The following is a 15113-nucleotide window of genomic DNA, read 5'->3' as shown; positions in this document are numbered from 1 at the left end:
ATTTCTTATCTGTATTTACATTGGATGGGCAAGTCCAAGGAAGCTTCCATGTCGTTCCGCCATTTTGAAAAACTATAATCACTGAGAGGGACATAACTAGCACAACCAAACCTATCTGCATAGCATTTTAGTAGTAATAGTTAAGTAGTAAGAGTAAGCCTAAAAAAGTAGACTACATGCTGTAAACACATACAGTGTGATGGTTAGCAGCTGGCCGTTTATGCAAGGAGAGGGAGGATTTGGTTGTGTTTGCACAACAAATGTTTCCTCAGAATAAACCATTTATTGGAACAGAAATCTTGGCACGAATTAGAAATCAAACCCAACTTTTAGCAGAAAACAATGATCCCAACTTTTTGCTATGCAGATGCTATATCAGATCACATCTGTCTGTATCTTTTATTTGGGGGGGTGCTAATACAGCACCGGTGCCTTAACGACCGTTATCTACCGGACCGAATTGCAACGCGGATTTCGGTGCCACTGAAATGCCTGCGCTTCTCTCTGATGCTCCGAAAACGGACGTTAGAGGCAACCTAAACATCGCCGCATGTCTCGCTAGTTAACACTACACTACCGTTAGCTAGCAGCTGGATTAAACACGGTTAAAATGCTGACAGCTAAATGGTGTAAAAGATGGTTTGTATTTCACTGGAGAGGAACGTATGACAGTGTGCAGCTGCTGTTGTCGGAAAAACAACAAAGATGTTGCGTTCACTTGAAACTCGCCTCGCTAGCCTCATGCTGCATTCATAGTTATTGTAAAATACCCTTTTCCCATCCAGTGGTTGTTTTTGTCGTTTAACAGGAATTTACTAGTGAAATAACTTATTCTTATAAATTATTGTTATTACATTTTTAATAAGTCATTTCATTTTGACCCTGTGGCCTTAGCAATAAACAAGCTGTTCTTTAATGTCGCCGACTTGTGCTCCTTTTAAATATATATATATATATATATATATATATATATATATATATATATATATATATATATATATATATATATGGAAGTGTATAAAATGTGTCACCTATTTTAGCCCTTCTGAGTTTGCAGGTATGTATACTACACTAACTGCAGCTAACAAAAATGCTTTGATTTAGCATTTACCAGTTGTCATTGTAACTGTAGATTCTTATCCACGACTTTTAAGCTAAGATGGACGAGAAATCCTCAAAGTGCTATGAACTGCTGATGAAGATCAGGTAATATAATATAAATCTCCAAGCTAGTTACTTAATGGGCCTCTTTGTAAGTGACTATACATAGTATATGGACTGCTGCCCTGGATTCAGAAGTCTTTTGAGTGTTATTTCACTTGAAGTGCCTCAGCTGTGACTCTCAAGGCAGCGTCTTGTTTATTACATTTATACGGTGCAATATTTATAATGCTCCTGCATCATAGAAACACAGTGATTCTAAATGTGCCTAGATTTCTTTTTGTCCAATTATTTTTTCTCATTTTAATGCTCTTATCAACATGGAAAAGCTTGCTTTGTGCTTTTGTCGCCTGGCTTTGACGAAGGGGCGGAGAATTGGCATCAGCTGTGTGCTTGGCCATCAAGTGGTATTTCAGACTGGACGTGCTGCGATGATAGCTCAGTTCACAACGACAAAACACACAGATCACTTTGGTCTTGTCAGTGAAAACATTTGGCAACTTTTTAAAAGTAAACTTTCTTATTATTTATTATTATTGGCATCCATTTCGGCGTCTCGCGCTCGCCATCCACTCAAAACGTAACATTAGCCTATTACTCTTTCGACTCGCAAGGCCAAACAAGTGTGTGCGGTCTGCCTGTTGTTTTGTTTCCGGTCTAGCTAGATCCGGTGTGGTGTTGTAGTTTTTCTAACGTTACTAGTTGTTGTAACAGCATGTGAAAAAAACTACAAAGTTGGCTATGCCAAAAAAAAAATTGACGCCGTTAAAATGGGTTAACGCAGTTAATAATGCGTTTAACTGACAGCACTAGTTAAAAGAAATTCTTTTGATAATTGTGTAATGAAAGCAGAGCAGATGTGTTTCAGTGTGTTGATGGGGGAGTCACATACGTGTGGCCCTATTTTAATGATCTAAGCACATGGTGTGAAGCTCATGGCGCAGGTGCGTTTAGGGCGTGTCCAAATCCACTTTTGCTAGTTTGACGGTGGAAAAAATTGTCTGTGCGCCGGGCACATGGTTCAAAAGAGTTGTACTTAGTGTCTTCATTAATTCATAGGTGTGTTTTGGGCGTAACATGCAATAAACCAATCACAGTGTCATCTCCCATTCTCTTTAAAAGCCAAAAGCCAGGTGCGTTTGTACCTTGGCGCATTGCTATTATGATGGCGGATTTTCACCGCAGTATTTTTATGACATGACATAACAACGCAGCTTGATTCTGTCTAAATTGGCCTGTGAGGTAGGGTGACCAGACAGTCCCGATTTTGAATTGCGTGTCCCGAGTCCCGACAAAAGCCCGTCGGGACGCTAAAATGTCCCGGTTTACGCCACGAGCGGCGTGAGCCGATTTTGCCGGGGCTTCAGCCCCAAATAGTAGCGCCGAATGTAACTTTGTCCAGTTTATTTTTCAGAGGCGAATAGAACGGGCAGCTACGTGCGGGGTCCGACCATGCTGTATTTTTTGCTATCACCTAGCAATCGTATTTACGTGAGGAAAGCTGTGAAAGGTTAAGTTTTCGGAGGAATAATAGCCAAATGTTAATATATTGATGCCATTAACACAAAGTTTAGGAGCGCAATACTAATGATTTAGTTTGAAGTTCCTGTGACGTGACGTTTCAAGTCTATGGGTCAGACTCAAACACACGGAGCTCTGAAGCAGACCTGTGCGTCGCTTAGTGTCCACTCTCGCTGTAAAATGCAGGACAGCTTCAGGTTTAGCTCAGCTGTCGACATGCTGCTCCGTGTATTTCTGCAGCAGTAGTTTCGGTTTTCCACCTCCGATGTAGCAGCGTACAGCCACTTCCCTAGGTAAACTATTTGTCTCATTCAGAGACCCAAACGGGGCTCTGTGTCTGTCAGAAGGTCTGAGATCTACCGTATCAGCAGAGCAATCACGTAATGCACAGCAGTGCAGGTATAGATTATTTTCTGAAATATAGTGACTTTATTCTTGTAATAGCCTATTATAACTTTATTTTTCTCAAAACTTTTCTCAAAATATATCACGACTCCTCCAAATCACAGAGAACACAGATATATTGTATTTTGTATATGTGCACAAAGTTTTGGATATGAGCAGAAATCTTGCTCAAACACATCTGAAATATTACAGTCCAGGGGTTTATTAATAAATTAAATACGAATTCATGTATCATTGAGGTGAATAATTGTCATATGCACATTTAAAGAGGTTACTTCCCAAACAAAAGACGCAAAACAGCAGGGAAGAGTAAATGATGCTAGGCTACATGTGTGCTGACTCAGATAATTAGAAAAGTCGATCCAAAGGAGAATATATAATTGAAAGCAATACAGAATGCCTGAGAGCCTTACTGCAATATATCCCATTATGTTTTTATATTTGGATTGTAATCTATGTTTCTCTTTACATAAAGATATTTGCAGCATACATTGATTCAGAAAAAGGTAGTAATATGTGCATACAAATTCACCTGAATGCAGGAAATGAAGTTTTTAATGCTCAACATTTTCAATAAATCATTTGAATTATTTTGGTGTCATTGGAATAAATAACACTTAAAAAAATCTTTTTTAGAGAAAGTCTCAACATAGATCTCGCACTAAACTGAAAAAGGCTGTTGCTGCAATTTTGTTAATTTTACAGATAAAAACACTGTTATTATTAGATGAGGAGCCTACGATCAAAAATAATGAAGTTACTGTCTGTGTCTATGTCTGACCTGGGCTGGCATATGTTCACGTTAAAAAGTGTGTGCGTGCACGAGCACTACGGTCACGCGCAAAGTGTCCCGGTTTTAGTTCCGGGAAATCTGGTCACCCTACTGTGAGGCCACATTTTACCTTGATGTTTTTGTACCTTTCTACTTCAGTTAGGCCCTATATAGCTACAGAACAAATATTTATAGTTACATGCAAGCCATGTCTTCTTCTTTGAGTCTGTTTACTTTAGTTCTGAAACAGTAGTCTGAACCATACTGGGATTTTGAGGCTGATACTAACATTGATATTTGTGGGTTTAAAGATACATATATACAACATATTTGATAAGGATCCCTTACATTTGGTAACTAGGGCTGTGACCAAGATGTGAGCGGCTCATTTTACCGTTAACTTAAAAAGTTTGTGATAGTGACACTGTTTCTAAATGACCTCAAACGTATTGTTTCAGTTATCCGCCAACACGTGGCAATATGATATATTATAGATCAAGTTGGACAATAGGTCTACTATCAGCCCAGATTCTCAGATGTGAGGATTTGCTGCTTTTCTCTGTTTAAAATAACTGTAAATTGAATATCATTAAGATTTGGACTGTTAGACTGTTAAAAATTGGACCCTGGGCTCTGGGAAATTGTGATGTGTATTTTCTGACATGTTATACTCTACTTCTTGAGAAAATATCTCTGTATAATTCCTATTTGCAGCACAAGTTGACTTCACTGCACATGAGCCTTTTCAGCTACAAAGATGATCAAGACTTGATCTCAGAGCTCTGCTGAGAGACATTTATGAAAGCTATAAAAATCCTCCTTTCTTATCAGCCTTCATCACATACTGTAGATGTGCTGCCATAAAGTAAAGCAACCCCCCCACCAGCTGAAACGTTTTCATAAAGGTTCTAAAGGAGTCCTTCATAGGTGTTTCTACATCAGTTTATGATGACCAAATAAAAGCTGTACATGTCCCCTCCCTACATTTCAGTTTAATATTCATTTTAATGAAAGTATGACACACACACACATCCGTCATCACCTGCCAAGTCATGCAGAGGGACTCCTCTCTACTACTCTACTAGTTTCCTATCAGGGTTTCTGCTGAGTCACTGACTCCTGAGACACTGAGTCCCACTACCTTAGGGGCTCCCCCCCAACACACATACACAACCACATCCGTACAGCTGACATGGCTAAAGCTCCACACTGTCGATCGGTGGTTTCATCTCACCTTCTCGTTTTCCCATTAGTGATGCCGCAGAGAAAAGAACAAATATCTTTTGTGAGAATCTGCATCTTGAGTCAGATCTGTTCCCTGTAACCCCAAAAGTCTTTATCTATTGAGGGTGTGCGTGTGCGTGTGCATGTTTCCTGCTGCTTTCGAAACATATCACATTTTCCAGTCAAGCAGAAAACACACTTCAACATTCACAGCCAGTTACACAGCTTTAGAAAAGATACTGACACTAACTAAACTAAACTGAGATTATGCTGTACTATTTGGCTCTACTTTTAACTTTATTAAGTGGCACATTTGACAAATGTATCACTACAGGAAAGGACCAGTTGACACAAAGCTGGCTTACTGTTTCATTGAAAAATGAAAATGTTTTGCATTTATGTTATCTTTTCCTGAAAACAATAAGAGGAGAATTTTTGCCAAAAAACAGAAATAAAATCTTTTTCAAAATGTCATAGGTCCTGTTTTATGACTTGTGTTATTCAGCATATTACTGATCATGGAGTTTGATGATAGTCACTTGCAGAATAGATTATCAGGACAGATGTGCAGCCGACAGACGTTTTCTTCATTGACCTGACTTGTCCATGACTATATGTGATATTTTCAACCAGTAGGAGCAGGGACAGGTGTAGACATGTGAGTATGTGAACTGTCCCTGGTTCACACACTCAAAGAAGGGGGGCACATTTGGAAAACGGGTAAAAAGTTGTTACACCCAAATCTTTTATATTTCACAGCACGTCCATCGCAGTGATTGGGCACCTGGTTGAGACCGCAGGAGGCCACTACAAATTTGCAGTGTGACAAATGATATGAATACACCTTAAATTTAAATGAGACATTATTAATAATTAGGATTTGTTTATTGTTATACCATGGTCTGGGTGAATACTCGGTTCTGATTGGCTGCGGGGTGTACATTAAAACCTGATATTTGACACCTACTAAGTAGTTTCCATGAAATTCTGAAGTTATTTTGTATCACAGCGATCATCTCACATTCGCTGATCAACTTGCTACTTGTTTGTGAAAGTCTTGATATTGATTTGGGGACAATGACATGGCTGGATAGATACACAATGTTATTGAATTTGAAACTTGCTAGCATAACGTTAGCTTTCTGGCTAGTAGCTGTCTGAGCTGAACGGTTGTATGTGCTGAGTGGACTAGACATATCTAATATTTATAATAATAATATATAATAAGGTTTGTCCTATTTTTTTGTGTGTGGCTTGGACAGCTGAAGACAGGAAAGTGGGAGAGAAGGGCCGCAGGTAGGAATCCAACCCCGTCCGCTGCGTTAAGGACTGAGCCTTCAGTACATGGTTAGTGCTTTAATTCTTCAATACCTGCTTTGTGTTTGTACTGCATGTTAAGCTGTTCAACTATTGTTAATCATCAAATGTTCTGTTTCGAAATAAAATCATCAAAGCAACACGCTCATATTGTTGCAGGGGCATTCTGTGGTCTATGTCTGTGTTTTACTTTCCAAAGAAACATCACACTTGCGTACATTTTTGTGGTTTCCTGCATCATTCACAACTCTGGCTTAGTGAGAGAAGAACTCACTTCCAGCGTGTCTCAAAGGGGGGTTCTACAATGCAGCTGTGCTGTTTGTCAATGTTGATTATGTAACAGAAAGAGATTTATGGTGGAATGTGTTTTTGAGTTCTAGTGAAATAACTTCCATGGAAATGCAAGGGAGGGTTCCCCATGCTGTGTTAGCGGCATTCACCCAGAGCATACAGTATCTGCCTGCAACGTTTCCTGTGTAGTAGAAAGTCCTGTTAAGGCCATCAGCAGAGGGCCTGAGTCTCTTGCTTCCTCTGCTATTAAACAACAGCCTGTTCTTCCATTTCCAAAACACCATGAGATTTTTACAGCCCTAACCCTGTGCAAATGACTCTGCATTATACACTATGCAGTGTTATATTATTATATAACAACTGATTACAGTTGTAAACATAACACACTGTTGTTTGATGACAACTTAAACAGGAGGTTCAGATATATTTTGATAAACTCAGACATGTAATGCTTATAGTGTTGATGGTTCTGGTACAAGATAATGTCTGGTGACCTTTGCCTTGGTTTGCACAGGTCAGTGTGCACTGAAACCACACTCATTGCTTTCATTTGAACTATTTTATACAAAGAAATAATCTAAATAGAACAGTTAAGAGAGAAATTGTGAGATATTGTGTGACAGTCCTGCAATAAAGCCTATTAGCCCAGATATGTTGTTCTGATCTAGTTTATTAGGTACATCAAGCAAAAACGAATGCTGTCTGTTAATGTTATGTTATGTTTCAGTTAAAAGTGTTTTAAGGTGTCACTGTGTGACATCAGTGTGGGTAGACTAAATATTAGAAATGCCTCTCAATACAATAAACTACTACTTTGTACTTTGTGACTACTTTCTGAGTGTTGTAAGTTTTGATAATAGTGTTGAATTTAATGTTGATAATAAAATCAATAGGCTATTTACCATTAATCTGGTATTACCCACCATGTTAAATACTAGAAGATAAACATCACTGGTAATAGGCTACTTTAAACAAATTTAAAAAGTCTAAATTGATCTTCGATTAACTTCACTTTGTCGGCCATTTGAGGGCCTGGTGGTAACTTGCAATTTTTTTGTTCACTTTAACGCATAGATATACACATAGCCTATGACTTTAACGTCTCCTCTGTGTGTGTGTGTGTGTGTGTGTGTGTGTGTGTGTGTGTGTGTGTGTGTGTGTGTGTGTGTGTGTTAAATAAAGATTTTTAAACAAATCTTTATTTATACATATTTGTACAATTTTGGGGCAACACAAATATGATTATTATTTTAACAAGAACATTTTAAAGTTAAATTAATCCAGTATAATCTCAAATGAGCATTAATAATATCAAAGAATATAACTGCTGACTTTCAAATGAACTGTCATAGATACGGTCAGAGAATGCCGCCTGCTAGGAGACGACCCTGGTTACTTGGCAACGCAAAAACCTCGTCGACCAATCAGATGCTTCGCTCGGCGCATTGGTACAATCACATTCGAAGATTTTACACTAATGTGATCTGCTGACGATGAAAGTTGGATTTTTTGGTAGATATACGAACTTTGTGTTTTATTTTGATCAAACAGTGCTATATATTGTTAATATTGTACTTTTAAATTGTAAAAGCCACGCTACATAGACAAGGGGACTGTGTCGTGCCACGGCTGTGCATCTGTGTTAGTGGGTCGTACTTCGGCTTTATAAAACAGGCGTGTCTTAAGCGAGTAGAGTGATTCAAATACTGACTTTGCAGCTGTAGCGTTTCATGTGATTGTCTCCCTGCCAGTGGATTATGTGGAGGTGTCTGCACGGATTTCAAGTTAACATCTTCTTTTTCGGACTTTGAATGCTTTCAGACCACGCTTTTGGAAATGTATGTACTGCTTTCATCGCTAATTTCTGTCAAGTAAAACCGTGTTTTTAACTGCGTACGTTAGGAAAGTAATGTTAAGTTAGACTCGCTAAATTAAACTTTACTCAGTCATAGCCATGAGTCAAAAACGTGACATGAGTTACGATAATTATGTAGCTAGTATATTTCATGATTATTCCAAACGTATGCTACGTGACTTTGCTCAATTTACAGAGGGATTCGTTGCCATATGGATTAATATTGATGAAACTTGTGTTGCGTTAGTCACGGCTAAATTGATAAGTCAGCTGGAGCAAATGATTACCGTTAACGTTACTGGTGATGTTTTGACGAAATGTGTGTATCGGTAACTTGTCTGGCCACAGTTAATTTAGGATGTGGCCATTTTTATTGTGTCTTTCGTGTACTTTTAAGCTATCTTGTTTGTCTCTCAGCGGTTCTGGAATAAAAACCATGCTCGCGCGGTGAGCTGTTCTAGAAGCCTCACGGGCTCTGTCCTTTTCGCGTGTGTGTGTGCGAGCGAGCAGGTTGTCTCGTGCTCGCATTCTGCTGTGCTCGTGCATAATGGGTGCTGTTACTGTTGCATGAGATGTTTTAACGCTGGCAAGCCAATAGTTCTCATTTATTACATTTATTTCTGATGGTATTGATATTTTCTTCGGCATTCATTGTTACAAATGAGATACATCTGCTCTAGTATTTTATATTTATGTCAAAGGAAATGGGATGAAAATATTCTGATTTGTAGACTCTTATTTGTAAACATCTTAACGAACATCTTTTTCTCTCCTGGCATCTTAGTTAATCTAAACTTGTTGAGAAGATGGATAACAAGGAGGAATCACAGAGTTGTTCAGTGAGTGTCCTGACCTGGGACCAGGTGACCCGGCTGAATGAAGTTCTGACGGAGGTTGTGCCTGTTCATGGACGGGGCAACTTCCCTACCTTAGAGGTTCGGCTGAAAGACATTGTGGCCCGGGTGCGCTCCCGCCTAGAGCTGAGGGGCATCAGAGTAAAGGACGTACGGCTCAATGGCTCCACGGCCAGCCATGTACTGGTGCAGGATATTGGCTGGAGCTACAAGGATCTGGACGTCATCTTCAGGGTGGACCTGCCACACGAGGCGGAGTTCAGGCTAATCAAGGACGTGGTGCTAGGTACCCTGCTGGACTTTCTACCTGAAGGCGTGAACAAAGAGAAAATTACACCCATGACTCTCAAAGAGGCTTACGTCCAGAAGCTGGTGAAGGTCAACACGGAGCAGGACCGCTGGAGCCTCATCTCCCTCTCCAACAACAACGGCCGCAATGTGGAGCTGAAGTTTGTGGACTCAATACGGCGGCAGTTTGAGTTCAGCGTGGACTCCTTTCAGATTGTGCTGGACTCCATGCTTGCTTACTACGAGCTGGCACAGACGCCCATGTCACAGGCCTTTCACCCTACTGTGAGTGGGGAGAGCGTGTACGGGGACTTCAGCATGGCGCTGAGCCACCTACGGAACAAGCTCATCGCCACCAAGCGGCCTGAGGAGATCCGAGGTGGCGGCTTGCTGAAGTACTGCAATCTGCTGGTGCGGGACTTTCGGCCTGCCAGCGAGGAGGAGTTCAAGGCCCTCGAGCGGTACATGTGTTCCCGCTTCTTCATCGACTTCCCTGACATCGGTGAGCAGCAGCGCAAGGTGGAGGCCTACCTCCAGAGCCACTTTATAGGTGAGGAGAAGAGCAAGTACGACTACCTCATGATCCTGCGGCGAGTGGTCAACGAGAGCACAGTGTGCCTCATGGGCCATGAGCGACGGCAGACCCTCCACCTCATCTCGCTGATGGCCTTCCGAGTGCTGGCGGAGCAGAACGCTATCCCTGATGCATCCTGTGTCACCTGCTACTATCAGCCAGCGCCCTATGTCCGAGACCACAACTTCAGCAACTACTATGTGGCTAACCAGAACATTCCAACATGGCTGCCATGTAACTGACAGAAAAAACAAGTGGACGGATGTACAAGAGGGCACCACCACTGCTGCTGCTTTTGAGAAAAGAGACAGAATAAAATAAAACTCCCCCAAAAAAAAGATTATTGAGGCAATAAATGCTATGTTCCTCTCAAGGCACAATTATATTTAAGTGGACAAGTGTTTTGCTTTGTTTTTTTGGAATCCTTTCTCATTCCTTATCTACAGAGATGTCTAGGTCATTGAATAGAAAGTGATATTTTTAAGTGTTTAGATTTTTCTTTTTTCTTTTTTTTTCCCTCATGTTTGGTTGTTTCCCTGTTTATCAGAGTTGTTTTGTGCCTTAACCTCCCAGTTGACCCCCCAGTAATTTAAGTATGGGCTATTTTTTTGAAGAAGGGGAAGAAGAAAATGTAGCCTTGAATTTGGTTTTCTCCTGTGATTAGTAAAAGTTAAAAAAAAAAAATTATTGAAAAACGGTGTTATTGGGGAAAGTGGTAATAGGTGATGACCCAAACAAAAAAAATCAGAGCATCAGTGTTAAAATGTTGTTCACTGGGGAGGTTAGAAAGGTGGTACACTAATAACTTAGTTCGCATCAGAAATGAAGGGAAGCGAGAGGAGTCAATTTGTTTTAATTCATTTTGACATGTAAATATCTCTCACAGACATTTGTGGTTTCCCTACTATGCCAGCAGTGCCTGTGATTTGAAATCAATGCAAGAGAAAATGTGTCCATTTTTATTTTCCACTGTGAATTTCAGTGTAGGACGAGCTCCCCTCCTTCCCCTTTATCCAGTTTACTCAGCCCTGTACTTTTCAGTCGAGACTGGCTTTGAGCGGAAATCTGCAGAGAGACAGTTTAGGCCTCAGATAGACGGGCTCCTGTGTGTCTGAGGAGTTTACGTTTCTCTGTGTTTTAAGTCACTTCCAAAGCCTCACACCACTGACCTCAAGATGTCACAATCCTCTGGCTATTGTGGGAAGCTGACTGATGGAAGAAAGCGGACATGGGGCACGTTGAGAGCATGCGGCTGGCTTCGTTTCCTGCAGCGAGAGCTGGCTAGGAGTCCTGGAGTGACAGGCTGACTGGCTGTCCCTTCCCTTAAAAGGAGCTGCACATGGTGTGCCCCAGTCTCGTCCCTCACAACCATTGCAGGCTCGACAGCAGCGCTGAAATGGGATCCTCTTCTGACGCAGCGACTGGCTCTCAAACTACAGGCCGTCTATAATTATCCTTTTTTTTTTCTTTTTTCCTGGGGGAGGCATCTTTGGAGCAGGGAACTGGGGATGGGTGTGCAAGCAGCAGCCCTGCCACCTTACATGTGTGGGGAGCTGAGTCACTTCCTAGCCTATCCAGTGCCTGCTGGAAGGATGCTGCGTTTGAACCCCTTTTGTGGTCATGGGAGCACAGACAGCAGGGAGTGCAACTGGTATGTTAATAGAAATGCTATGATGTATGCCAGTTGGATGCCACGCCCCTTCCTGACTTGGCGTTTGATGTATCCTGGAAGCTACAACTGACTTGAGCCACAAGTTGTCGTCCCCCCCCTCCCCCTTACACCCAAAGGTAAAAAAAACCCTATAAATTACTATAAGTAGCTAAGCCTATTATTAGCTGTTCATTTTGAACACTTGCAGTGTGGCATTACTATCAGATGTCCTAAGCTGTGACTTTAACCTGCCATCTCTCTTAAGCATCCAAGTTTGAGAGGAAAATAGTTGCTGAACTTATGTAATTGACAACTGCTGTCTCTCTATTCCTCTCACCCCTCAGTTTCTCTGAAGCTCTAACTTAATCTTGCTCAGTGCGGCTCATGCTTATACCAGATAACCAGAAACATCTCTTATCTGGATGGCCCACAACTCCCAACTTGTTCAAATATTTTGTTAGGGGGACAGTCAGCTCTTTTGCAGGTCACAGGGGTATGCTCTGCTGGCTTACTGCTGCTGACCTTTGGTACGGGAAATGCAAAAGTCTTTTTAACGTGAGGTGCCACACACGGTCTCGCTCTGGACCAAAGTTACAACCAGCAACTGAAGCACCTAAGTGCCTTTTTGACGTTTTGGAGAGTGATTTAGCTTTTTAAAGGTTTTTTTTGTTTTTGTTTTAAATGGTGATCAGGAGTGAAAGCACTTTTTTCAGCCCCTTTGAAACTTAGGTGATACAAGACTTTCCTCATAGTTTATGGGCGAATGCAAACTTTTCTGGATGGGGAGCAAACATTTTTTGAATTTGAGTTTTTGTTATTTTACCATATTTTGTTTTCCCCTTAGTTGTTGCCTCTTTGTTTCAGTCCCAAACCATACTTTTCCTTGAAACTCACTTGTCTAGTCATTCCTGCCCCAGTCTTAGTCTTCTCAGCCATTTTGTTTTACTCCCATCTCTTACAAGTTTGGGTCTTGTTTTCACTGGCAGCCATGTTGACGTCAGTCATGCCTGAATGCCTTTTTGAAATCCAACTTTTGATTCATTCTGATTTTATGGTTAGACATAATATATTTACACCCTTCATTTATATATTTACACCCTTCATTTAATGGGCTGCCTAGCATCGTAGCTCCACCTGCTCCAAAGCAGCCTGGCCAAATTTATTTTGCCGACCTTTTGTCCCCATCCAAACCAAAGCATTACCTGAAGTGCACTGACGAGCCATACTTTCGCACAGTAGCTGGAGGTCACCCAGCAGAGACCCCATACTAACAGAAGCACTTTAAAGAGGCCTTGTTTTAGTCCAAACCCAGCCACCTGATAGGAATGCAAATAAGCTCATGTGGTCTATTGCTGGAGGGAGTTGAGCTGGTTCTCAGGGACATAATCATAATGTGTTTGTGAGTGCTTTGTTTCGTCCCTTTTTTTTTTAATTTATTTTGGGAGGGTAAATTGGTTTAATCTGCCCTTGACATGGAGAAATTCCCTCCTAATACTCACCTTCATTTTGTGTTTTGTATCTGTATTAATTGTAACTTTGACTCTCCTCTTCTTACCCAAACTACAGGTTGTTATTGGAGTAGATCATGCCTGAAGGTGGAGGTAGCCAGCAAACTTCAGCTTGCTACAGCCTGGCAGCAGCACTTGGTTTTATCTGTGCATCCATTTGTTTTGAAACCTTATCATTCAGTGGGTAGTCCCGTCATAGTTTAGTGCCAACAGCTGGATTTGTCATCAAACTCCTTACCCTCATACGATCTGATAGTGCTAAAAAAAACCTTCAGGGAATAGCAGCACATAATCTCAATCATTCCCCAGTTTGTGTATCACCTCTGAGTGATGATACATTGGTTTATTAAAGCTTGGAGCTACATTCAAAACCAGCAGCCCGGTGAGGATGCTGCTGCTCAGTCGCAGGTTGAAGACTGCTGAGCTTGATGAGGACTAGTCCCCTTCTTGGGCTTTTTGTTGACATCGCTCACTAAAAGTAGTTTTGAGCGAGTTCAAAAGAAAATGCAACATACAAAAAAACTTGCATTTTCTAGACAGTCGGTAGTGAACGCAGCCTGGATTGTAAATCCTCTACTTTTTTTTTTGTGTCCACCCAACCTTTAACATGTTTACGGTTATTATGACTTTTTTCTGACGACGCATGTGTGCCTGTTAATGAAAGCTTTACCTTCCCCCATTAGATGAGAGTGGGGTGCAGCAAAGCTCGTGCTAAATCACTTTCTTCGCCAGGGTTGATGTATGTATGTCGATCATCATTTAGTCTTTGAAGGACGTGTTTATATATAAAAAAAATAATAATAAGGATGAAGTGTATTTTGCCTTTTTTTTCTTTTCTAGCCCCCACTTTTTTTTTTTTCTGCTGTAAACTACTTATTGATCCTGTTGCTTCTCTCACTTACCTTGCCTTTGGTTGTCCCACTTGTTTGGGCCTTTGTTTATTAGTGCAGTGTGTTTTTTTTTATTTTTAATTTGACACCTGTAGTAAATATTCTTTGCTGGAGGGGGTGCAGAGCGAGCTGTGGATTCAATATTTTGTGGTTGTCTAAAGTACAAGTCTTAACATAGGAATGTGCTGGAGGCTCTCCGACACTTTCTATATCGGGAGTTGTAAAAAGAAATTGCAGCAGAGTTGTGTTTGTTAATGCGTGGAGGTGTGTGTGCTTGTTTGCATGTGTGTATGAAGGGATGCCTGTTGCCATACAAGTTTAAAAAGTGGGGGAAAATATGAAAATTGTCTATTTTTTTGAAATAGTAAATACAAGAGCTTTTTGTCAGCTTTGTGAATGTGACGATGAGTTTGATGGTTACAACCATTATACTATTTCATTTTTCAAGACTTTTACCTCACTTGAGTTTTTCCTTTTGAATGGAATTGTATATGTACATCAGGAAAATGTTTGAAGAGGAAATAATGAATAAAGAGTATTAAATTCAATTTCTGCCTCAGCTGTTTCTGAGTGAAATCTCACATGTCAAGCTGTGTTTTACAGATTTCTGCCAAACTAGCATTTCAAGGATTTTCATTTGTTTGTTTAAACTCACAAGCTTCATATTCAGCATTTAACTGCCATACCTGTCATTCTAAAATAGGTGCGTTTTAAAACATTTTGGGGAAAAAAATAAATAAATCCTGGTCCACCTTCTAGTTTATTTTATTTTGTCCACAGAATAAAAAAAAAAAATCAACTA

The 15113-nt window shown here is 40.6% G+C and overlaps 1 protein-coding gene across 2 annotated transcripts; it reads left to right on the top strand.

The window, feature by feature from the left end:
* The first annotated feature begins 8371 nt into the window (after nucleotides 1-8371).
* Nucleotides 8372-14859, top strand: tent5c (terminal nucleotidyltransferase 5C). 2 transcript variants are annotated; one of them, XM_078262525.1, is made up of 3 exons: nucleotides 8372-8529; nucleotides 9331-11913; nucleotides 13480-14859. In XM_078262525.1, the coding sequence occupies exon 2, from the start codon at nucleotides 9353-9355 to the stop codon at nucleotides 10502-10504; it is 1152 nt and encodes a 383-aa protein (XP_078118651.1). In that variant the 5' UTR covers nucleotides 8372-8529; nucleotides 9331-9352; the 3' UTR covers nucleotides 10505-11913; nucleotides 13480-14859. The 2 variants fall into 2 exon arrangements, with proteins under 2 accessions (XP_078118651.1, XP_078118650.1); XM_078262524.1 differs by having other exon boundaries at nucleotides 9331-12050.
* Nucleotides 14860-15113: the final 254 nt, after the last annotated feature.

This window comes from Sander vitreus, chromosome 11 (assembly GCF_031162955.1).
Source record: "Sander vitreus isolate 19-12246 chromosome 11, sanVit1, whole genome shotgun sequence".
In the NCBI taxonomy this organism is placed as follows: Eukaryota; Metazoa; Chordata; class Actinopteri; order Perciformes; family Percidae; genus Sander; species Sander vitreus.
This window is presented reverse-complemented; position numbering and strand designations above follow the sequence as displayed.